Source organism: Rana temporaria, chromosome 3 (genome assembly GCF_905171775.1).
Source record: "Rana temporaria chromosome 3, aRanTem1.1, whole genome shotgun sequence".
NCBI classification, from domain to species: Eukaryota; Metazoa; Chordata; class Amphibia; order Anura; family Ranidae; genus Rana; species Rana temporaria.
Genome location: NC_053491.1, coordinates 466,857,956 through 466,882,666, shown reverse-complemented (window position 1 = coordinate 466,882,666; position 24,711 = coordinate 466,857,956). Strand labels below are relative to the sequence as shown.

Genomic DNA, 24,711 nt, shown 5'->3' with positions numbered 1-24,711 from the left:
ATCCAATTCGTATTAGTGTAAACCCAGCCTCAGTCTTACAATTTTAATTCTTGTTTTGCGATAAAATAAAAACACCCTTAGGATACAGGAGCTCCTGACCCGCCTCCTGGAGGCGCCCATACCCCTCTCCCCGAAGCTATTTCTACTGGGCCTATCGCAACCCCGCATAGCTAAACCCTACAAGAAACTGCTGAGACACATAACCACAGCTGCGAGGTGCCTGATAGCACTTCATTGGAAGAAACCAATGCCCCCATCCCAAGAAGCCCTTTATGCTAGGGTCAAGGATGTAGAGCTTATGGAAAAGATGACAGCTAGGATCAGGGATAGGTTGGAGGACCATGACCTGGTCTGGGAGAGGTGGCATGTGGAGGAGGATCCGCCGTGAGCCGACGACTGGTCACCAAGGTACATTACCTCCCCCAAAATTCCTGCCTGCCCCCCCCCCCCCCTTATCCTTTTTTTCCCCTCGCCTTTCCTTCTTTCCAATTTCCTTCTCCTTACCCTATCCCCTCCTTCCTCTTCCCCTCTTGTTTGATCTCTAGTTGTTTTACATGTTACTGAACGTATAACCAAGTATGAAGCCGCTGTGTAAGGACATTCAGCTGGAATTCTGAACCACCTCTTTTCTCTTACACTTGAAATGCTGCTATATTTTGTATTGATCTTTTACAAAAATAAAAAAACTGTTATTTGAAAAAAATAAATAAAAACACCTTATTGCTTAGGCGAAGTTAGGGAGAAAAAGTCCCGGGGACTCAAGTTGTAAATTAAGTTTTGACTGGAGTTAGTGGAATGGTACAGCTATGTGTTATGTGCTCAGCAATATTAATCAGTATATGAAGCTTCATCATCCTTTATAATTCTGCCTTAGATAACCAGCGTACCAGGAAATAAGTGTGTGGCCCGGATAGAGCGTTCAAGAAGACCAGGAAGTTCTACACAGGTCATCTTCTATTTTACTATGGACATGGAAGTCACTACAAAAGCCATCATCCTCATTTCCTACCTGTGCCTGGTGAGTAGATTTGGAAGTCTCACTCTAAGCGAGTGAAAGCAATTACAAACATAAGGAAAGCAATCACTTTTCAGTTTTTCAATTCTGGATGGATGGGAGTCAGCTGCAACATACAAACAATTAGAGACTGTAAGGCCCTTTTCACACTACAAAATAAATCCGTTTTAATAATCCGTTTTAAAATCCGTCAGATAATGTTAAAAAACGGAAGTTATACGTCCTTTATAAAATATCATTAAAGTCTATGGGATTTTTTTATGTTCCGTAAAGATCCGTAATAGTCCGTTATAACATACGGACGTTAGTTATAACGGAATATGTGACGGGTCTTGCACTATTTTTTGTAAATTTTTTGTCCGTTGCAAGTAACGGATATATTAACGTCCGTTATATTTTAACATTGAAGTCTATGGCACATGGACGTTAGTAAATGTCTCCGTAAATGTCCGTTATGTTAACGGACGTTAATTTTACTGAGCATGGATATTCAGGGGAACCCCGCCGTCAATTTAAAACAAAAATGACGTGCGGTTCCCGGTAAATATCCATAACCAGACCCTTCAGGTCTGGTATGGATATTCAGGGGAACCCCGCCGTCAATTTAAAACAAAAATGACGTGCGGTTCCCCCTAAATATCCATAACCAGACCCATTATCCGAGCACGTTGACCTGGCCGGCCGCAGAAAAGAGGGGGGGGACAGAGTGCGGCCCCCCCTCTCTCCTGAACCGCACCAGGCCACATGCCCTCAACATGGGGAGGATGTCCCCATGTTGATGGGGACAAGGGTCTCATCCCCACAACCCTTGCCCGGTGGTTGTGGGGGTCTGCGGGCGGGAGGTTTATCAGAATCTGGAAGACCCCTTTAACAAAGGGGACCCCCAGATCCTGACCCCCCCCTGTGTGAAATGGTAATGGGGTACACTGTACCTCTACCATTTCACAAAGGAAGTAAAAAGTATTGTAAAAAAACACACTGACACAAAAGAATAAAGTCCTTTATTAAAAAAAAAAAAAAAAAAAACTCCAGCGCTGAAAAATCCACTCGTTCCCGGCTTCCTGCGTTGTCCTGATCCTGCGACGGGTGCGGGTGATCTCCCGCGATGAGAAGATCCAGCGTCGGGTGATCTCCGCTCCGGCGATGTGAAGATCCATCCATCCGGCGCAGCAGCATCCCGGACCTCCTCTCACCGCTGGGCACAGCCCAGCGAATGAGCGGCTGAAGCTGTGACATTTCTTATATAGAGGAGGCAGAGCCACCCGTTACGTGACCCTGCCCCCTCTGACATACCTCTGCTACATCACTGGGGAAGACCAAGAAGAGGAAAGGTCTTTCCTCTTCTTGGTCTTCCCCAGTGACATAGCAGAGGTACGTCAGAGGGGGCGGGGTCACGTGACGGGTGGCTCTGCCTCCTCTATATAAGAAAAATGGTAGAGGTACATACAGTGTACCCCATTACCATTTCACACAGGGGGGGGGGTCAGGATCTGGGGGTCCCCTTTGTTAAAGGGGTCTTCCAGATTCTGATAAACCTCCCGCCCGCAGACCCCCACAACCACCGGGCAAGGGTTGTGGGGATGAGACCCTTGTCCCCATCAACATGGGGACATCCTCCCCATGTTGAGGGCATGTGGCCTGGTGCGGCTCAGGAGAGAGGGGGGGGCCGCACTCTGTCCCCCCCTCTTTTCTGCGGCCGGCCAGGTCAACGTGCTCGGATAATGGGTCTGGTTATGGATATTTAGGGGGAACCGCACGTCATTTTTGTTTTAAATTGACGGCGGGGTTCCCCTGAATATCCATACCAGACCTGAAGGGTCTGGTTATGGATATTTACCGGGAACCGCACGTCATTTTTGTTTTAAATTGACGACGGGGTTCCCCTGAATATCCATACGACTTCTGGAGCTGGACTTCAAGAAAGGGTGAAATGTTTTTTATTAACGGACGTTAGAAAGGAATGATATAACGGATGTATACGGATATATACAGATAAACATTATCCGTTTTCAATAAAGGAAGAATGGTAAAATATTTATCCGTATGTATCCGTTATTAAATCCGTTAATAAACGTCCGTTAATAGGTGTAATACGGATATTATAAAACGGACATACAATCCATAGTGTGAAAGAAGCCTAACCCGTTTAGAAAACTCATAATGATCTGTCCACCAGTCTCCTTAGTGCGTCCTGAATTAACCACTTGCTGACCGGCTCACGCCGATATACGGCAGGAAAGTGGTTTGTTCCTGCAAATCACCGCATTGGGTACGTCTGTAGCTTTAAGGGGCGACAGCAGAGGCAGAACGAGGTGATCAAATACCACCAAAAGAAATCTCTATTTGTGCGGAAAAAAAAGGACGTCAGTTTTGTTTGGGAACAGCGTCGCACGACCGTGCAATTGTCAGTTAAAGCGACGCAGCGCCATATCGCAAAAAATGGCCTGGTCATTAAGCAGCCAAATATTCCGGTCCGTAAGTGGTAAAGGTTTAGGGATGTAAATAGGGTTGCCATTTTTTCTTTAGCCACTTCCGAACCGCCCGCCGTCGTTATACGTCGCTACTTTGAAGAGGAATACCGTTGTTATGGCAGCAGCTAGCTGCCATAACCCTGGTATCCTCTTCAAGAGCGGGCGGTCCAGTTTTGGATAAAAGTGGTCTTTGCGCTTACCGGAGCCATCGGCAGCGGCGGAGGCGTTTGGATCCTCTCACGTCTGTGGCATGGAGACGAGTGAAGGGAAGATGGCCTCCATACCATTGCAGGGCGGAGGCAACGTCAAAACGTCATTTCTGCCCAATGCTCGAGACAATTTTTTTTTTAGGACATTAAAAAAAATATTTATTGCATTTTTGTGTAAATATAAAGGTAAATATAGGTAGTGTAAATATAAAGGTAAATATAGGTAGTGTAAATATAAAGGTCTTTTTGACCCCAGATCTCAAAATTTAAGAGGACCCGTCATGCTTTTTTCCTATTACAAGGGATATTTACATTCCTTGTAATAGGAATAAAAGTGACACAGTGTAAAAAAGTTAAATAAAAAAGGCAAAATAAATACGATTTTTTTTTTTTTTTAAACGCGCCCCCTTCCCGACGAGCTCGCGTGCAGCAGCGCCCGCATATGAAAACTGTGTTTAAACCACACGCCTCGAGAGCAATAATTCTAGACCTAGACCTCCTCTGCAACTCAAAACATGCAACCTGTAGAATCTATTTTACATTTTATGTTTTTTGAAACAGTTTTTAACTTGAAAACACCAAATTTCAGAAAGAGGCTCGGTCCTTAACCACTTCCCGACCTCCTCATGTACATTTACATCGGCAGAATGGCACGGACAGGCACATCAACGTACCTGTACGTGCCTGCCTAGACGTGGGTGGGGGGTCCGATCGGGACCCCCCCCCCCGGTACATGCGGAGGTCGGGTCCGCTCGGGGAGCGATCCGGGACGACGGCGCGGCTATTTGTTTATAGCCGCTCCGTCGCGATCGCTCCCCGGAGCTGAAGAACGGGGAGAGCCGTATGTAAACACGGCTTCCCCGTGCTTCACTGTGGCGGCGCATCGATCGAGTGATCCCTTTTATAGGGGAGACTCGATCGATGGTGTCAGTCATACAGCCACACCCCCCTACACTAGTAAACACATACACAGTGATCCCTAAATGTTACAGCGCCCCCTGTGGTTAACTCCCAAACTGCAACTGTCATTTTCACAATAAACAATGCAATTTAAATGCATTTTTTGCCGTGAAAATGACAATGGTCCCAAAAATGAGTCAAAATTGTCCGAAGTGTCCGCCATAATGTCGCAGTCACGAAAAAAAAACGCTGATCGCCACCATTACTAGTAAAAAAAATAAAAATGCAAAAAAACTATCCCCTATTTTGTAAACGCTATAAATTTTGCGCAAACCAACCGATAAACGATTATTGCGATTTTTTTTACCAAAAATAGGTAGAAGAATACGTATCGGCCTAAACTGAGGAAAACATTTTTTTTTATATATGTTTTTGGGGGATATTTATTACAGCAAAAAGTAAAAAATATTGCATTTTTTTCAAAATTGTCGCTCTATTTTTGTTTATAGCGCAAAAAATAAAAACCGCAGAGGTAATCAAATACCACCAAAAGAAATCTCTATTTGTGGGGAAAAAAGGACGCCAATTTTGTTTGGGAGCCACGTCGCACGACTGCGCAATTGTCTGTTAAAGCGACGCAGTCCCGAACTGTAAAAACCCCTTGGGTCTTTAGCCAGCATATTGGTCCAGGGCTTAAGTGGTTAAGTCAAGTACAAACACTTTAGCGGGTCACAGCAGTTTTTTTTTCTTAGTATAACCAGGGATATGCAATTAGCGGACCTCTAGCTGTTGCAAAAAGTCCCTTCATGCCACTGCCTCTGGGTGTCGTGCTTGTGGCTGTCAGAGTCTTGCTATGGCTCATGGGACTTGTAGTCCAACAGCTGAAGGTCCGCTAATTGCATGGGTATAACAGAACTTGGACACCTTTGGGTGCTCCAAAGAGAATAGTAATGTGGCATGCGTAGTGCCCCCTCACCCTCCAGCCACATTCCTGTCTGAATATTGTGTCTGGTTTCAGGCAGGCTGAAACCCAGACACATTATTCAAAACCCGGACTTGTCCAGGTGAATCCTGGGCAGGTGGGTAACCCTAGGTGTAAAACAGTTTAGAAAAAAATAAAACATCTGTTAAAAATGGACAAACTAAATGAAGATAAAGAGAATGACCCCCAAACCATTTCAGGATTCCCTTTCAGGCAAACATGGGTTCAGTTTACCACCATATGACAATTTGGGGCCCTGCCAGTCCTTATGACTGATCCCTCAATGAGCTCTAAAAGGAATTTTACAATGAGAAAGTGGAGCTATTATGACAAATGTTTTTTTCCTTACAGAAGAAGCGATTTGACGCAGATGAGCGGGCGTATGTGCAAAGCCAGCATGTAGGAGACGGAAATGGAGGAGGAGGATAAGCATTGAAGAATAGCTTAACACCTTTCCCAACAACGGTGACCCCAAAAATCAAAGACTTTATCCTCACTACGCCGTGTCCAGGAGCTGGGTCATGTGTGATGGAAGCTGTACACATTCCTTATATTGCTGGATGGAGTGGTGAAGGGTTACTGTAGAGCCTCTTGATTTTTACTGCTGTGTCTGGGGAGATTTCACTTCCTGTGTGGTCACAATGGCAGGAAGTGAGGATAGGGGGCACAAAACACCAATAAAAACATATTTTTGGGGGAATTTACAGAATATTTGAAACCTCGACTGCTTTTTTCATTGCTGTAAGGGATCCCACTGAGTATCAATCCTTTCCTTAACCATCACTCCTATCTGCAGAATATCACTTCCCTCCTTACTGATCACTTCTCCCTGCAGAGTATCACTTCCCTCCTTACTGATCACTTCTCCCTGCAGAGTATCACCCCCCCCCTCCCCCGCCATTCTTTATTTACGATTCCTCCCTGCGCACTATGGCCCAGATTCTCATATCTCGGCGTAAACCTCCGTGGGCATAACGTATCTCGTTTACGTTACGCCGCCGCAAGTTTTACGGGCAAGTGCTTGATTCACAAAGTACTTGCCTGTAAAGTTGCGGCGCCGTAGCGTAAATCCTCCAGTGCAAGCCCGCCTAATTCAAATGATCCGGGTAGGGGGCGTGGATCATTTAAATTAGGCGTGTTCCCGCGCCGAACGTACTGCGCATGCGCCGTCCCTAAAATTTCCCGACGTGCATTGCGCTAAATGACGTCGCAAGGACGTCATTGGTTTCGACGTTAACGTAAATGGCGTCCATCCCTATTCACGGACGACTTACGCAAACAACGTAAATTTTTAAATTTTGACGCGAGAACGACGGCCATACTTAACATTGGCTGCGCCTCATATAGCGGGGGCAACTTTACGCGTCGCAAATCTTACGTAAACGTCGTAACTTCACTGCGTCGGTCGGGCGTACGTTCGGGAATTCGCGTATTTTGCATACTCGATCGGGAAAACGACGTCGGCGGCACCTATCGCCGGAAAAAAAAATTGCATTTAAGATCCGACAGCGTAAGAGCCTTAGGCCCCTTTCAGACGTCCGCTCCGTCTGTCCGTTCATTACAAGTCCGTTAACGGACTTGTAATGAATCCCTATGGGAACGCGTCCGTTAGCGGATGGAGCATCCGCTAGCGTCCGCGTCAGTCGGGATCCGCTTTTCCGAACGGAAGAAACCCTATTTTTCTTCCGTTCGGCGGAGCGGAACTGATGCAGACGGACAGACGGTCCGTCTGCATCAGGTTCCCCATAGGGGACAGCGGAGCAGAGACAGGGCGGTCCCTGCACTGTGTGCGGGGACCGCCCTATCCACCGACAGCTGAGCGGGGATCCCCGCTGAGCCGACGGAGACACACGGAGCGGACCCGGAAACGGTCCGCTCCGTGTGAAAGAGCCCTTATGCCTGTCGGATCTAATGGTTATTATCTATGCGCAACTGATGCCAAGAATCAGTCGCATAGATACGACGGCCAGGATTAGGACTTACGACGGCGCACATTGCGTTGCGCCGTGGTAAGCCCTTTCAGAATCTGGGCCTATCACTTCTCCTCATTACTGTTCACTTCCCCCTGCAGAGTAATGACTTGTACACAAGATCACGATTTCCGAAAGAGAAAAGTGCGATTGTGAGCTTTTTTTTTTGTTCAATACGTTTTTATTGGAGGAAATATGACACATTACAGGTAATAGAAAGACCAGAAAAAAAAGGAGGAAATTATAATGAGGTACAGTATCCCCACACGACACGTTTAACAAAAGTACATCATCATACGTGGCCACGGCCATACAGGGAAACTACCATAACCTTTGTAAACAGCTATCAGAGCTATGGGCCGATCATTACATCAAATCCTTTGAAAGTCGGCGGCCTGAGTTTGATCCCACTACCAACCGTGTATGTATCATTAGAGCAGGGGTGTCCAAACTTTTTTCAAAGAGGGCCACATTTGATGAAGAGAACATGCCCGGGGGCCGACCATTTTGCCTGACATTCTCTGAACCATTAAACCATAGGGACTTCCTATTACAGATGCCGCTGAGTAAACAGGAGTTTCTCTTAATGTAATCTGACGGTGCACGTCCTGTCCCCTCCGAGGCAGCGCCAATAAATACGGTATATATATATTTTGTGGCCCACAGGGCACGAGTGAGGCTGCAATGGCTATATATATATATATATATATATATATATATATATATATATATATATATATATATATATATATATATCCAAATCCCCAGGGGGGGGCAAATTAAATCACCAGGGGGGCCGCAATTGGCCCCCGGGACGGACTTTGGACATACCTGCATTAGAGTGTTACCCGCCCCAAAACAGGAAAGCATCCAGATATCATCCAAATAAAAGTTGGTCATAAAACCTTAAAGCGGAGGTTCACCTGAATTTTTTTTTTTTTTTTAAAAGCCAGCAGCTACAAATACAGCAAAATACCCGTTTTATACAGGTATCTGCCCCCCCCCCCCCCCCCCCCCCTGAAAGGTGTCAAATGTGACACCGGAGGGGGAGAGGGTTTCTGAAAAACAAAGGTTCACTTTTGGGTGAACCTCCGATTTAAAGAAATGAAAGAAGAAATGGAAAGGAAAGGAGGAGAAAAGCGAGGGGGGGGGGGGGGGAGATAATCAGCCTGCTCAGATAAATGTACTCATATGTAGCGCTACCCCTAAAGGAGCCGTTGATTTGTTTTTGGGATCGGCATATTAACCACTTAAGCCCCAGACCAATATGCTGTCTAAAGACCCAAGGTGTTTTTACAGTTCGGGACTGCGTCACTTTAACAGACAATTGCGCGGTCGTGCGACGTGGCTCCCAAACAAAATTGGCGTCCTTTTTTCCCCACAAATAGAGCTTTCTTTTGGTGGTACTTGATCACCTCTGCGGTTTTTATTTTTTGCGCTATAAACAAAAATATAGCGACAATTTTGAAAAAAAATCAATATTTTTTACTTTTTGCTATAATAAATATCCCCCAAAAACATATATAAAAAAAATGTTTTCCTCAGTTTAGGCCGATACGTATTCTTCTACCTATTTTTGGTAAAAAAAGATCGCAATAAGCGTTCATCGATAGGTTTGCGCAAAATTTATAGCGTTTACAAAATAGGGGATAGTTTTATTGCATTTTTATTATTTTTTTTTTTTTTTTTACTACTAATGGCGGCGATCAGCGATTTTTTTTGTGACTGCAACATTATGGTGGACACTTCGGACAATTTTGACACATTTTTGGGACCATTGTCATTTTCACAGCAAAAAATGCATTTAAATTGCATTCTTTATTGTGAAAATGACAGTTGCAGTTTGGGAGTTAACCACAGGTGGCGCTGTAGGATTTAGTGTACACTTAGTGTGTGTTTACAACTGTAGGGGGGTGTGGCTGTAGGAATGACGTCATCGATCGAGTCTCCCCTATAAAGGGGATCACTCGATCGATGCAGCGCCATAGTGAAGCACGGGGAAGCCGTGTTTACATACGGCTCTCCCCGTTCTTCAGCTCCGGGGAGCGATCGCGATGGAGCGGCTATAAACAAATAGCCGCGCCGTCGTCCCGGATCGCTCCCCGAGGGAACCCGACCGCCGCGTGTAGCGGGGGGGGTCCCGACCGGACCCCCGACCCACGTCTAGGCAGGGACGTACAGGTACGCCAATGTGCCTGTACGTGCCATTCTGCCGACGTATATGTACATGCGGCAGTCGGGAAGTGGTTAAGTTACCCTAATGTGACGTATGGGTGCAGGTGGATAACAAAGCAGTGAGCGAAAGTCCAGACAGTGAATAAAGATTTTTTCCAATGCTTTATTCCAGGCCAAACACGGCCAACATCAACATTAAGTGGGAAGAGCAGGTTGATAAAAAGAAAGAAGAACCTTGTAGTGTCAGGCCTGGATATTAATGGAGCAGTACTTGCTCAACATAGTACCAGTTATTCGTCGCCACTCTAGTTGGAGTGGGTAGAGTGCCCCCGGACAGACCCCTCTCACAAGCCTGGCAGCCGAAGCGCCACTTAGGATTTTTTGGGAGGAACAGATTTCTCTCACAGACCTGGCTCTAGGGCCTCTGCCACAGGCCAATTACTTTTAGGTGAGCTAGCTGGATAGATTGAGCGAATCCTCCCAGTAGGTTTTAGCATAGGTCACCGGATAACAGCAACATATACCTGTCACATTCCAGTCACCAGATCCCCGATTGGCTCGCTCAAGCCCTGTTGGACAACCTGCCTCCGGGTTCCCCTCAAGCCGGCTCCCCAATCGAACGGCACCCAGTCTGGGATCCTTTCAATAGAACCGGGAATTCAGTAAGTCACTGGAGTCCCTTTTTACCTCCGGATAAAGGTTTGTGTAGCTTGCAATTCTGGCCTGGTGGGCCGCGCTGGCGGGGTCCATGGATGCGCGCACCCTGAAGGTGAATGCAGCACCTGGAACCGGGACCCCGCTAAAGCTTGGTTATCACATGACACCTGTCACAGAAATACCCCTCCCCAGCATGCCTTGCAAGGGAGAAACTTCTCTGATTGGCTGCTGGGGAAAGTTACTCCGCCAGAACCCCTCTGGCGCCAACTGCCAGCCAGGGATTGTATTGCATCCCTGGAGCACAGACTGACCCAGTGGACGTTTCTGGAGTGACAGAAGTCCCAATTTTAACAAATTCAGAATGAGAGCAAAGTAACTCTCCCATTCCCCACTAACTTTAGTGTAGTGATCATACTGAAAGTAAGGGGGCACTACACATCTCTATATACTTTCCCAGCTATCCCTGTTGGGCCATAACGCTTGCATATGCAGCTGTATATTTAAAGGCGAACCAACAGGACCATATCTTATTCGCCAAGTCAGATTGATTTCTTAGCGTGAGTGTGCTTGTTTCCATATAGTAGATGTGATCCACCACCGTCAGCCATTGACGTATCATGGGAATTGTTTGTTGTTTCCAAAATGTTGGAATAATCGGCTTAGTCGCGTTCAAGAGGTGGGATGTAATAGATTTTTTTATACGCTCCTATTAGCTCACTCGTGCAATGAAGCAATATCGCCCAAGGGTCATCAGGGACGGCACTACCTTGAATTTCTTTGATTCAATGAAACACATCATTCCAATATGGCCTAAAGAGAGGACAGGACCACCATATATGGGCACGAGGCCCTCAGTTCCCACATCACCCCATGCAGAGATCCAAAATGTCAGGGAAAGTTTTGTGAAGCACTACTGGCGTATAATGCCATCTAGTCAACAATTTGTAGTTTACTTCTGCTGCTTTCGAAGAAATAGCCGAAACATGTGATAACTGAAGGATAGTAGACCGTTGAACGTCCGTTAAAGGGCTTTGGAGCTCCTGTTCCCATTTAACCAGGAATGCCTGCTGAGCAACAGGAGGCAAAGACAATAGGGCCTGATAAAAAAAAAAAAAAAAATGGTTTTATCCGGGGGTTGATCCCCTGCAAGTAAGCTTTCCGTGGGATTCACTTCCGACTCCGACCGTATCGATGGAGGGAGAGATTTTACAAATTTCAAGAGTTGGTGATGTTTCCACTTGTCCATAAATGAGATTGGCGTTGTTGGCAACAGGTCAGATATATGTCGGATGCCGGTGTCCAAGGTCTCTTGATGTAGTAAAAGAGGTGTGTCTGAGATCCAAGTGCTGTATTGGGGATCCATGTTCCCAGGCGGCAAGTAATCATGGCCAGTCAGTTGCATGAGCGGAGAGTTATAGGGCCATTTTTGTCTTTTGCATAACAAGTCCCACATTTCAAAAGTGGGTTTGGCAAGTGGCGAAGCAGTCAGGCTAAACTTACGGAATCTGCCAGGTATCCAGATGAGTGGGAACAAGTCTACCCCGCTCATATCCATTTCCAGTTGCACCCAGAGTTTTGAGGCTTTGCGCTACTTCCAATCCGAAATACGGTTCAGTGCAATGGCCAGAAAGTAGCGTTTAAAGTTCGGAAGCGCAAGACCACCCCCATGTTTTGATTTAATTAACCATTTAACCATATGCAATTCTAGGGTGTTTACTATTCCAAACATATCTGCATACTATAGATTGCACTACCTTAAAGAATCCAGAGGGAATCTTGTAAGGAATCATTTGGAACAAGAAGAGCAGTCTGGGCAGAACATTCATTTTTACTACGCTGATGCGTCCCAACCGTGAGTGAGCCATCTGTGTCCATTTTTGTAAATCCGTTCTGATGGAGTTTAGCAAAAGCATATAATTCCTACGAAACAAGGATGCTGGGTCAGGAGTGAGGTATATTCCGAATTATTTCAGTGAGTGGGAATGCCAGCTAAAGGGGAAAGAGGGTTTCTGTGGGGGATCAATACATTCAGGATTTCCGATTTGGTCAGGTTAATTTTAAAATTAGAGAGGGTCCCAAATTTAGTAAAGGCCGCCATGAGATTGGGAAGTGTGATAAGGGGTTGGTGAATTTCTCGAGGCCCAAAAACACCAGGACAGTACAAATATTCTCCAAATGACCCCTTTTTGGAAAGGAAGTCTAAGGTTTTTAGTAAGAGGCATTTTTTGGAGAATTATGACATTACGTTTTTCTTTTTGGCATATACTAGTGAAATTCACTGGTATAAGCAACAATTTTTACTGAATGAAAATTGATTTATTCAGATTTTAATATTGTGATTAGCTGTGATTGGCCACAGCTAACCACATGGTACGGATTGCCTGTGATTGGTCCTGTCTGTACCATGTGATCACTGTGACCAATCACAGCTAGCAACACAATTGCACACAATGGCATGAAAGGAAGCCATTCATTGTATACAATTGTCATGTGATCTGCTGTGATTGGTCAGCGTGCCGGTACACTGATAAATCATCGGCTGTGTCCGATGAACATAGCCGATGCCCGTGGGGCGCGTGCAAGGTGCGTTTCAAGGGAGGACATCCACCCAGAAACAACGAATGTAGCGCCCAGCCGTCATATTACAATAGGCTGGGCAGGAAGTGGTTTAACAGCTGTTAACAATGGGTGTCTCTGAAACACCTGAACTCAAACTTTCTGCCATACAGTATACATAGTTGGCCGATAAAGCCATCTTTAGCAATAAAGCACGGACAATGGTTTTAGCAGACATAACTTTATTTAAGAGCAATAACATGTCACCAATATTAGCGGTTGTATATTTTTTTTTTCTCAAATTCAACCTTTATACAATTTGCTACATAAAATATGTTTGTTTGTCACCTCCCTATAATCATCTGTCAAGTTTACAAAAATAGCAAATTCGATTCCACCTAGATGAACACCTCGATTGTCTCTCACTGTGCGGGGATTCCAGGGTCACCCGAGTTCACACACAAGGGAAAGAAACATTTTTTGGGAATGATACCTAGATTCTAAAAGGTCTGTATTTTTTTGGTATAGCCTTTACCATGGACTGGTCTCCACTGTGAAGAACGCCTCAGAAAGAGGCATCTCCAAACACTCCAAGAAAGCTCAGAGACTTGCAAAAATGAAAAGAAAAAAAGGAAAAACTTTGCAGAGTCACACAGATCCCGGTCTTCAGGTGTGGATAAAGCTCCTGTTTTAAGCTCATGACAAGTTAACTGTCTGCATGAGACGAACTAATGGCCATCTGCAGAATCTAATGTGAAGTTCACATAGCCGTCCTTAAACTAAAGATTATGCTGCGGAGTAGGATTTGGCTTTCCAAGTTACAGTACAAAATCCAAAACCCCCCCAAAAAATTCTGCATATAGCACCAAATTAAAATATCCAGCTCGTGGCAATTTAAAGTATGGAAGTATCGCCAAAATCCACGGCAGAACAAGGAAAAAAACCTAGTGTTGCAGGAGTGACATGCAAAATTTTGTTTGGAGGGGCTGGTTAGTCGCTAGAAACAAACAACTAAGATAATTAAATTTGCAAGTTATAGAAATACTGCAGCATAAAATGTGCAGGAGTGCTGTTAAGGAGGAAAGTATAGACCTTGTTTGTCAGGGAACTTTGGATTCATACAAGTTTATATATTTGATAAAGTGCTTTTAAAAGGGTAATGTGCCATTAGTGAACAATCCTAAATCAATTTTTGATAAGGGTTAGCATATAAAAGAGGTACTGCGATGGGGTCTGACATAACCCCACAGCAGAGGAAGTTTCCATTTAAACATCTTTTTACCAATAAAAAAAAGAACTGGCTCTTCATATTTCCCAAAGGGGTCTTCCATGAAATTGCTGGCTCACGCTCCATAAGTTATGGTGGTTTTCACATAAATCCCCCATCCCCCAAAAGCGCCAATAATCCAAACATTGCCAAACACTGGGGTCCATATAATATCCACACAGGACGTTTTCTTTGCATTGACACAAGTTAAAGGTGTGCAAGCTTTCAGTGAGAGTAAAGTCCAAAGTGTCCCTGGGGATTTTCACTCTTCACTTTCCCTGGCTCCGTCTCCCATAAAAACTGGAGGGGATAGCAATGGGGAATAATCCGTCTCTTGTCCTTGTAAGATTATAGCTATTAAACACCCCAATAAATTAAAATGTAGATAAAATAAGCAAGCAAGGCGCTGTAAGAAGTGTCAGGGATTGGGGGAATGTGTGCTGGGAGAGATTTATAAGGATGGGCTCCAGTGTGTGTGTGTGGGGAGATCAGGAGCAGTCTTTCAAAATCATCATTGTATCCCCAAAACTATTCTCGTTCACCAGTTCATTATACAGCTGCGGTTCAGCGTCATGAAATAGACCTGACTACTCCCACCGGAACGAACAGAGGCAAAGAAGACCTGAGAGAGAAGACACAGAGCAGAGGAAGGAAACATTAATATCACGGTCACATAGAAAGACAAAAAAAAAAAAAAAGGAGAGAAAACACACAAAAGCTGAAACTGTTTCTTGCCGTTATTTTCTAATAATATCTAAAATCTCTTAACATTTCAACATTATGTAACTTCCCCCTTAATATCAGCATTAAATGTAAAAGAAATTTAAAGTGGCCGAATTATTTAAATATGCATTTGATCATGTTGCTTCCTACATACTCTTCAATACAATTCTATTACATTCTCCCATTTGTCAAGTACTTTCTTTGGATACAAAAGTTTTGCACAAATATACACAGAAAAGAGGAATAACATCAAAAAAAAGGATTTTTGTACTCACCGTAAAATCCATTTCTCTGAGTTCATAGACGGACACAGCATCCTTTGACCTTAGGGTTATGCTTCTTCCTACCAGGAGATTTAGGCAGAATTCTACAGCACTTAAGGTGTTAAAAACTTTCCTTCATGCCGCTCCTCCCAGGGGGCGTGGCTCCCCCAGGCATAACCCCCACTCTGCTTTAGCAGCCTCAGTTCGTAACAAGCAGTACAAACAAAGGAGGGGTGGGTGCTGTGTCCGTCTATGAACTCAGAGAAATGGATTTTACGGTGAGTACAAAAATCCTTTTTTCTCTTTCGTTCATAGACGGACACAGCATCCTTTGACCTTAGGGACGTCCCCAAGCAGTGTCAAAAAAATTCGAGGGGTGGGAAAATAACACAGCAAAAACAGGTTACACCCCAAACAAAACCGGAGTTACTCAACGGAGGAACTCCAACCTTAAACTGCCGCCTGTAACACCCTGCGGCCGAAGGAGGCATCAGAAGATGCACTCACATCCACCTTATAAAACTTTGAAAAAGTGTGGAACGACGACCAGGTCGCTGCCTTACACACCTGTAACACAGAGGCTTGGTGTCGGAAGCCCAGGAGGCCCCGATCGCCCTGGTCGAATGCGCCATGACCCGAAAGGGAGGCGCCCGCCCCTTCAGGGCGTAGGCCTGAAGCACAACCTGTCGGATCCACCTGGAAATGGTGGCCGACGAGACTGCCAGGCCCTTACTGGGACCGGACACAGACACGAACAGCGAGTCCGACTTCCGGAACGGAGCTGTCGCCGACAAGTAAACTCGAAGGGCCCGAACCACATCCAGAGAATGTAAAGAGGCCTCCTTCGGGTTCTTCGGCTGAGGACATAATGATGGAACAACAATGTCCTCGTTAATGTGAAAGGCCGAAACGACCTTCGGAAGAAAAGAGGGCTGCGGGCGCAGCACCGCCTTATCCTGATGGATGACCAAGTAGGGGGCCTTGCAATACAAGGCCGCCAGTTCAGACACTCGTCTGATAGAGGTAATAGCTACCAGAAAGACCACCTTCTGCGACAAAGTCAGCAAGGGGATCTCCCGAATGTCCTCAAAGGGGGCACGCTGAAGCGCCGAGAGGACCAAGTTCAAGTCCCAAGAAGGTAGCGGAGGGCGCACCGGGGGGGCCACATGCCGGACCCCCTGCACAAACGTGCGAACCAAAGAATTCGCTGTCAAGGGACGCTGAAAATAAACAGCCTGAGCAGAAATCTGACTCTTGATCGTGCTCAAGGCAAGAGCCTGGTCCACTCCCCGCTGTAGGAACAGCAGGATCCGGGACACCACGTAAGTACGGGGGTGCCACTTCATCTCCTCACACATAGAGATGTATGCTTTCCATGTACGATGGTAAATTTTTCGAGAAGTGGACTTCCGTGCACGCAGCATGGTAGAGATTACCGGGCCCGACAGGCCCCGGTCCTTCAGTACCTGGTTTTCAACAGCCACGCCGTTAAAGCCAGTGACCGTAAAGCAGGATGGAAGATCGGGCCCTGAGACAGGAGATCTTCCCTCAGAGGCAGACGCCAGGGGGCGTCTGTCACCAGACGTACCAGGTCCGCGTACCAAGAGCGACGCGGCCAATCCGGGGCGATCAGGATCGTTGGAATACCTTCGGCTTCCACCCTGCGCAGCAGGCGGGGTAGGAGCCTTAGAGGAGGGAAGGCGTAAATCAGGTGATATTGACCCAGGGAGCCACTAACGCGTCTGACGCGTCTGCCCACGGGTCCCTTGACCTAGCCACAAACCGTGGTACCTTCCGATTGAGACGGGACGCCCGAAGGTCCACGTCTGGAGTGCCCCATTTTTGGCACAGGATCTGAAACACCTCCGGGTGGAGAGACCACTCCCCTTGATCCAGAGTCATGCGACTTAGGGAGTCGGCTTGCCAATTCAGAACTCCCGGAATGTATACCGCCGACAGGGCCGGAACGGACCTTTCGGCCCACCAAAGTATGTGAGCGACCTCCGTCGCCGCGGCCGAGCTCCTTGTGCCGCCCTGATGATTGATGTACGCCACGGCCGTGGCGTTGTCGGACTGGATCCTGACAGGACGGCCCTGTAGCTCCAGCGACCACCTGACAAGGCACAGCTTGATTGCTCGGAGCTCCAGGATATTGATCGGCAGGCGGGACTCCTCCCGAGTCCAGCGCCCCTGGGCTGACTGGGTGCCCCAGACGCCCCCCCAGCCGAAGAGGCTGGCATCCGTCGTGACCACTGTCCAGCGGCACGGAAGAAAAGACTTCCCGGACCGAAGCACCGGAGACGTCAGCCACCATGCCAGGGAAGACTTGGCCAGATGGCTCAACCGAATCTGGTGATCCAGAGAAGATGGGACCCTGTCCCATCGTGACAGAATCTCCTTCTGTAGTACCCTGGTGTGGATTGGGCATACAGAACTGCCTCGAAGGAGGCCACCATCAGACCCAGAACCCGCATGCAGAAGCGAAGAGATGACCACTTCTGGGTCAACAACTGTCTCACTGCAGATTGCAGGGTCAGCAGGTTTTGCGATGGGAGGAACACTTTTGTCTCCCCCGAATCCAAAACCAGCCCCAGGGGTTCCAGCCTCTGGGACGGAACCAACACTGATTTTCTGAGATTCAGAAACCAGCCGAACTCCTGCAGAGTCCGACACGTGATGGACACGTCCTCCTCTAACTCTGAGCCTGAAGAAGCTCTCAGGAGAAGGTCGTCCAGGTATCCCACGATAGCGATCCCTCGCTGCCGTAGCAAGGCCAGGATCGGGGCGAGCACCTTGGTGAACACCCGTGGTGCCGACGCCAGCCCGAACGGGAGGGCCACGAATTGATAGTGGTCCTCCCCGATCGCAAAGCGCAGATACCTTTGGTGGCTTGTGCAAACGGGAACATGCAGGTATGCGTCCATGATGTCTAAGGACGCCATGAAGTCCCCCTGGTGGAGGGACGCCATGATAGAACGGACCGACTCCATCCTGAATCGCTGCACCTTGACAAAGGAGTTGAGGGCCTTTAGGTCCAGGATAGGGCGAACCCCTCCCTTCTTGGGGACCACGAACAGATTGGAGTAGAACCCCCGAAACCGTTCCAGCGAGGGGACCGGCACAACCACCCCCCTGTCCAGAAGATCCTGGACAGCCCCGGACAGGGCTAGCCGACGATCCGGAGGAAGCTGGAGGTTGGATGGAAAAAAATCTGTTTGGGGAACAAGAAAGGAACTCTATCTTGTACCCCGAGGCGACCACCTCGCAAACCCAACGGTCGGATAGAAGAGAATTCCACCGATCCACGAAGTCGTGAAGCCGTCCCCCCACCCGAGACCCGGGCGGGGGCAGACCTTCATGCGGAAGCAGGCTTGTCCGCAGGCTTGTTCGGTTTTTTGAACCAGGGGCGCTTACGCCCGGCAGCAAGGGCTTTTGCACCTTGCGGACCTTTTCCAGCCGCGCTGGCGCACGAAAAAAACCGTTTAGGGGGTAGTAAAAGTAGGACCTTGCTTGCGGCGAGGTTCCCTACCCTTCCCCGACTGAGGGAGCAAGGTGCTCTTACCTCCAGTGGCATCCTTAATGATGTCATCCAGGGATGCCCCCAAAAGCCGTCCGCCCTTAAAGGGCAAATCTACCAAGGCCTTTTTTGAGTACTGGTCAGCCGACCAGCACTTCAGCCATATAAGGCGGCGCAGAACCACTGCGTAGACAGAAGCCCTGGAAAGCAAAGGAATCTAATCCATATCCGCCTCGCAGAGAAACTTCTGACCCTGAATCAACTGTTCAGCCAGGTCCCTAGAGGACTCGGAAGCCCCCTGGACCTCCAGGTCCTGCAGCAGGAGCTTCGCCCTTTCAGTCAGCGTCTGAGCTACCAGGGCTCCGGCCAGAGCCGGCCTTACCACCGAACCCACCACCGAGAACAGGGAGCGGGCCACGGCCTCCACTCTCCTATTAGCGGGGTCCTTGAAAGCAGGAGCCCCCTCCACAGGCAACGTAGTAGCCTTACTCAGTCTGGACACAGGAGGGTCCACCGACGGAGGAGTGACCCACTTTTTTTTTAAAAAAGTCCTCCTCCAGGGGGTAACGGTAGCAAAGCTTTTAGGAACAGTAAAAGCCTTTTGCGGTGTATCCCATTCCTTATACAACATATTGTCTAAATAAGGAACACAGGGGAATACCTTAGCGGTACGCGGTGGTTTGCGGAATCCAAAAGGGACTGACACCGCTGGTGTCTCCGCCAAATCCTCTAAATGAAGAGCCTCACGCACCGCAGTAATAAGAGCTCCAACAAATTCCTTATCAGCAGACTCCGCAGCAGAGTCATCCTCGCTGTCCATGTGGGTTAAGCCCGCATCCTCTGACATGACAGAACCAGAAGCATCAGATTCTGCGTCAGAGATATCCCCAGAAACAGCCTCCGGGGGGGGGCGCTTTTTTACCCCCCAACCGAGCACTGGCTGCTTCAAACCTGGTGAGAAAAGACTCCAGGACAGCCGACACCGATTCAACAGATGTGGCAGGGGGAGGGGCGCTTAAGGGTTAATTCCGGCATTGTAAGAAATGAGGGGCCTGATTCAGGCTCCATATTGCCGTTGCCATTTCACCCCTACTGCCAAGGGCAGGAAAAAAGTCCCCCACAGGTCACCTCCCGGCCGCTAGAGCACAGTATGGGGCCCCCTGAGACTCACCACCCCCTGGTACAGCGCGGTCTGTGAAGGCAAGTGTGTGCTGAGGAGAAGCTGCAGCGCTGCGTCTGTCCCCTCAGATGATTCGCGGTCTTTTTTCCCCGCCGAAACGGCCACTAGAGGCCGAACTAGTGCTGAAAATGGCGCCGGCCACAAGAAAATGGCCGCCGAATAATACAAGCGCGGCTCCGGCAAAATGGCCGCCGTTGCGCAGTTTTAAAAAGACAGTGTACCCAAAAATGACAGTACACCAAAACAGCACACAGCACACACAAAAATGCCCAGAATGTCCACCACAGTCCCCTGCAGTGACACAGAACAGCCCCAGCCATACCCGAGTGAAAAAAAAAAAAAAAAAATATGAGCCCCAGGGAAAAAACCCCCTGCACAGCCGTCACCCAAAGGGGAAAGGAGGGAGAGGAATAAGGGAGAGAGGAAAGCAGGGGAAAACCCTCAGTCGACCTCCCAAGGGAAAACATTCCAGCCAGACCACTTACCTGAGTAAGGGGCCACTACTTACCTGTCCTGCGACTACCTGGCTGGAGGTATCCCAGACAGAACCAACGTCCGCGAACGGCATGGCTGTCAGCCAGACACACTGTGACAAGGCCATAGAGACCGGTCATATGTGTGCCCTAGAACCGAAGTTCCCCGGCCGCCCCTGGAGCAATGGGGCCTGTCGTGGACGTCCCAAAGCGGAGCTGAGGGCCGGCACACGCTCGAAGGCCGAACCTGGGGGGACTACAAGGGTCGAGGACCCAGCCTGTCACCCAGTCGGCTGTTGATAGAAGAATCGCAGGATTCAAAAATAAAAATAAAATAAAAAAGCGAGGAAAAAACTCGCAAAATGCAAAAAAATTTGCAAGAAAAAACTCCAGAGTCCAGGACTCCAGAGAGAGCCTGACTCTCCTGACGGTTAGGCAGAAACAAACTGAGGCTGCTAAAGCAGAGTGGGGGTTATGCCTGGGGGAGCCACGCCCCCTGGGAGGAGCGGCATGAAGGAAAGTTTTTAACACCTTAAGTGCTGTAGAATTCTGCCTAAATCTCCTGGTAGGAAGAAGCATAACCCTAAGGTCAAAGGATGCTGTGTCCGTCTATGAACGAAAGAGAAATATGTTCAACACTAGAGGCAACCAAAGACTGAAATTAGTATGCATTATTGCAATTAATCTGCCGTTTCTTGGTAACCTTGTGAATTAACTGCCAGTCTGTAGCGGCTGGAAGACGAGCAAAGCAAGCTATGTGTCATAAAGACATTTCTATGAACTGACACTTAGCTGTAGAAGAATAAAAAAAAAAAAAAAAAAAAAAAAGGTACCTACAGTGAAAAAATATCATCCCAATCTTTAATAAAAGATCCCTGTTGAGCTTTCATACAAAAGAGGATTACCTTATCATTGCGTTCACACAGGAACTTTAGTCGCTGAGCCCTCTTGTGCATAAACACCCCATCGAGGTGACCAGTCTCCACCGAGCGAATCTCAATGGCCTTCTCTCCCCAACCCATGATCTGGTTGGAGCAGATGTATGCTGAAATGTTAAAGAAGATTGCAGTAAGACTTAGCCTTCTACTATTTTCAAAAGTGCAGAGTTTCACAGACCTGTTGTCCCTGTGTACAGTTGTGCAGATTCTCTATGTTCATGTTACAGGTTAATTTCCACAAGTCACAATCACCAATCTACTCTCTATAGCCACCGCTCCACTTCAACAGATCCCCATTTCAGATGCTTAAAATGTTTTTCTTGGTTTGGTGGGGACATGTTACCTCCTGCATGTCCCAGTGCTTGGACCATCGTAGTCAATTGGCCAGGCTGGCACACGGTCATGTGAGCAGCAGCAGTGCCGTCTTCCACCTGGGAAAGCGCCAACACCTTAACAAACTCCTGCAGGTGGCGAAGCGGTGGCAATTTGCGGGCTATCTGCACTTTCATGAAAGTCACAATAGTTCTTTAGGGGAACCCATCGGGTCCTTACCAACCTGGTGTTATCAGTTCTGGCGCCTGACCTTAGAACTTTTTGTTTTAAAACGTTAGGTAGGCCAACATGTTAATTTTAAGTCTCAATTTCATGCAGTAATTTAATGACAATTTTAAAGTTAAAAGCACTTGGTGATGTGGTGCTTAAAGTGGAGTTCCACCCATAAATATAACATTACATCAGTAGTTTTAAAAAAAATGTCATTAGTCCTTTAAGAATTTTTTTTTTTTTCAGATGCCTTCAAAGTGTTGTTGCTAGGCAGAATAGTTAATCTTCCCTCTTCCTGCACCTAGGTGCTTAACCTACACCGCACAGACTCCTGGGAAAGTAGTGGGTGTAACTTTCCAGGAGTCTGTGCACTCCCCAGTCTCGAAGAATCATGTGACTTGGACAGTACAGGTGCTGAACCCTGATCTGAAACCTATTACACTGCTTGTGCAGCACTGAGCATGTGCGAGATCTGCAAGGCTGAAATCCAGGAAGTCATACAGTCTGGCTTCATGATGCCCACACTTGAGATGGCCCCAGTCAATTTCTATTTTATAAAGTGTCTAAATGCTGTAACAACCTAACAAAACGGACCTTAGTTTACAGACTAACTTTACTAGAATACATTAAGCTTGTGTATTACAGGGGTATTTATATTTAAAAAGTGAAATTGTGGCCGGAACTCCGCTTTAACTTCAGAACTCAACTTACCAACAGAGGTTGGCATTTCACCCCATTGCAGCACCACATCCTTGATGATTCTGCCATAGGTGTTAACGTAGACACCCTCATCCTCATAGCACAGCAGCATCTCCATGCCATCTGTGTTTGGCAGGAATATGATGGCATGAGGGTTGATCTGACTCTGGATCTGCAGAAAATAGTACAACGCAATTAAACTGGGAACTGGAGGCACCAGATCCTGTTATGTGGGGGGTGGACAAGTACTTACATGGACCGGGATATAAATATCATAGTTGTTCCCCGAGTCCACATCAACTGCATGAAAACCTGATGAAGATCCGTAAATAACTTTCAACCGTTGACCCTCTTCCACTGTGAGGTCCACCAGCTGTGGTCTGTGAGGGAGATCTGTAAATGACTGCAGAGATAGAAAGGTTCGTCATTTGAGTATACACCACGCTGCCACTTTACTAAACGTTAACAACCTTTCAACGGGTTGCTCTAAACAGCACAAATCTCCCCTACTCTCAGCTACACAGTCTGTTAAAACTGGTGAAGTTGTGACTGTAAACTTGGGGGGGCGGCACAGGACACTATGCTGCGTTTTTATTGGGGGGCCTGATAGTAATTTTGTATTTTTTTTTTTTTTTTTTTAAAGGGCCAAGCCCCGATTCCAGCCACCCTGGATATTTTACTTGCACCACGTTTTCCTACCTCTTGTAGGTTGCCTACCCCTGATTTAGAATAGAAAAACTCTCAAGGGTTTTTTTTTAGCAGCAAAACAAATATTTTACTTGAATGGCAATACATTTTTTGTAAAAATGTGTTTATTATATCAAAAAGTACTAATACATGAGAGTTGTAACCTACTCCTTATCTAAGCCCCAAAGAAGTGTAGCCAAGTGCAGATGATACAGATTTATGGTAATCTGTGAACATTTACCTTGAACGCCATGAACTTGTGGTAAGGTTTGGGGGCCCAGGCGTAAACTTCCACAGAGTTTTTCAGTGCAATCACCAGGAACTTAATACGTTCGTATTTCACTGTGAAAGATAACAAGATGGTAAGAGGAGATGAACCTTGCCATTTCTAATCATCCAAAAGATTGGAAAACCAATGAGAACACGTAACCGGCGATCCTTACCTACTTTATAATGTACACATCCTTCCATATCGCCTACCGTGCTCCACCCTTGTTTCTTCTCCACCTCTGGGTCATTGTGGAGGATCTTGTTTCTTAGCCAGGAGAGATAGTACACCCGCAGCTTGTTCCTCTTACCTGCAACAACAACATCATGTCAGGTCGTTTTCATGCGAAATATCAAAATCAGACAAACGTGAGTGAGGTTTGTGTAAGTCCTAACAATCACATTCTTGTATTTGCTTCCTTTTTGTCTGTTAAATATAGCATTAAATGCTTTTAGTTAGTTAGTGCAAAAATGACCTATTAATCCTGCCAGGAATTGAGTCCTGGCCTGTGTCTTCTGCACACAAATACAATTAAATGGAAGGCATTAGTCTCTGGAGTAGACAGCCTTTGATACATGTACTCAGGGAAGCTTCTTGTACACACCATTGAAATATACTGCTTCCTCATAAAAAAAAAAATTCAATGCAAGGGGCAAAAGCAACACTCAGGGGCAGATCCACAGAAGAATTACGCCGGTGTATCTATTGATACGCCACGTCATTTCAAAGTTCCCGCGTCGTATCTTTGTTTTGTATCTACAAAACAAGATACGACTGCATCTGGGCTCGATCCGACAGGCGTACGTCTTAGTACGCCGTCGGATCTTAGGTGCATTTTTCCGGTGGCCGCTAGGTGGCGTTTCCGTTGAATTCCACGTCGAGTATGCAAATTAGCTAGATACGGTGATCCACGAACGTACGTCCGGCGCATTTTTTTTTACGTCGTTTGCGTTCGGCTTTTTCCGGTGTATAGTTACCCCTGCTATATGAGGCGTACTCAATGTCAAGTATGGCCGTCGTTCCCGCGTGGAATTTTGAATTTTTTACGTTGTTTGCGGAAGTCGTTCGCGAATAGGGATTTGCGTAGAATGACGTCACCGTCGTAAGCATTGGCTTGTTCCGGTTTAATTTCGAGCATGGGCACTGGGATAGCCCACGGATGGCGCATGGGCCGTTAAAAAAAAAAAAAAAAAAACGTTTACGTCGGGTCATAGCGTA

General features: G+C 47.0%; 2 protein-coding genes across 13 annotated transcripts in view; one reads left to right on the top strand and one right to left on the bottom strand.

The window, feature by feature from the left end:
• Positions 1–6,295, top strand: part of LOC120933579 — a 52,286-nt gene extending 45,991 nt beyond the window's left edge. Inside the window, exons 7-8 of the mRNA XM_040346864.1 lie at positions 875–1,018; positions 5,929–6,295. Coding sequence (XP_040202798.1) covers positions 875–1,018; positions 5,929–6,006 — 222 coding nt within the window. The 3' untranslated portion in view covers positions 6,007–6,295. The remainder of the gene's footprint in view (positions 1–874; positions 1,019–5,928) is intronic.
• Positions 6,296–13,160: 6,865 nt separating this feature from the next.
• Positions 13,161–24,711, bottom strand: part of MINK1 (misshapen like kinase 1) — a 251,428-nt gene continuing 239,877 nt past the window's right edge. For all 12 annotated transcript variants that reach the window (XM_040346853.1, XM_040346851.1, XM_040346852.1 and 9 more), the window contains 6 exons: positions 23,669–23,803; positions 23,467–23,567; positions 22,792–22,941; positions 22,551–22,710; positions 21,264–21,403; positions 13,161–14,824 (listed from right to left, as the gene is read on the bottom strand). In XM_040346853.1, the coding sequence (XP_040202787.1) occupies positions 14,741–14,824; positions 21,264–21,403; positions 22,551–22,710; positions 22,792–22,941; positions 23,467–23,567; positions 23,669–23,803 (770 nt within the window). In that variant the 3' untranslated portion in view covers positions 13,161–14,740. The remainder of the gene's footprint in view (positions 14,825–21,263; positions 21,404–22,550; positions 22,711–22,791; positions 22,942–23,466; positions 23,568–23,668; positions 23,804–24,711) is intronic.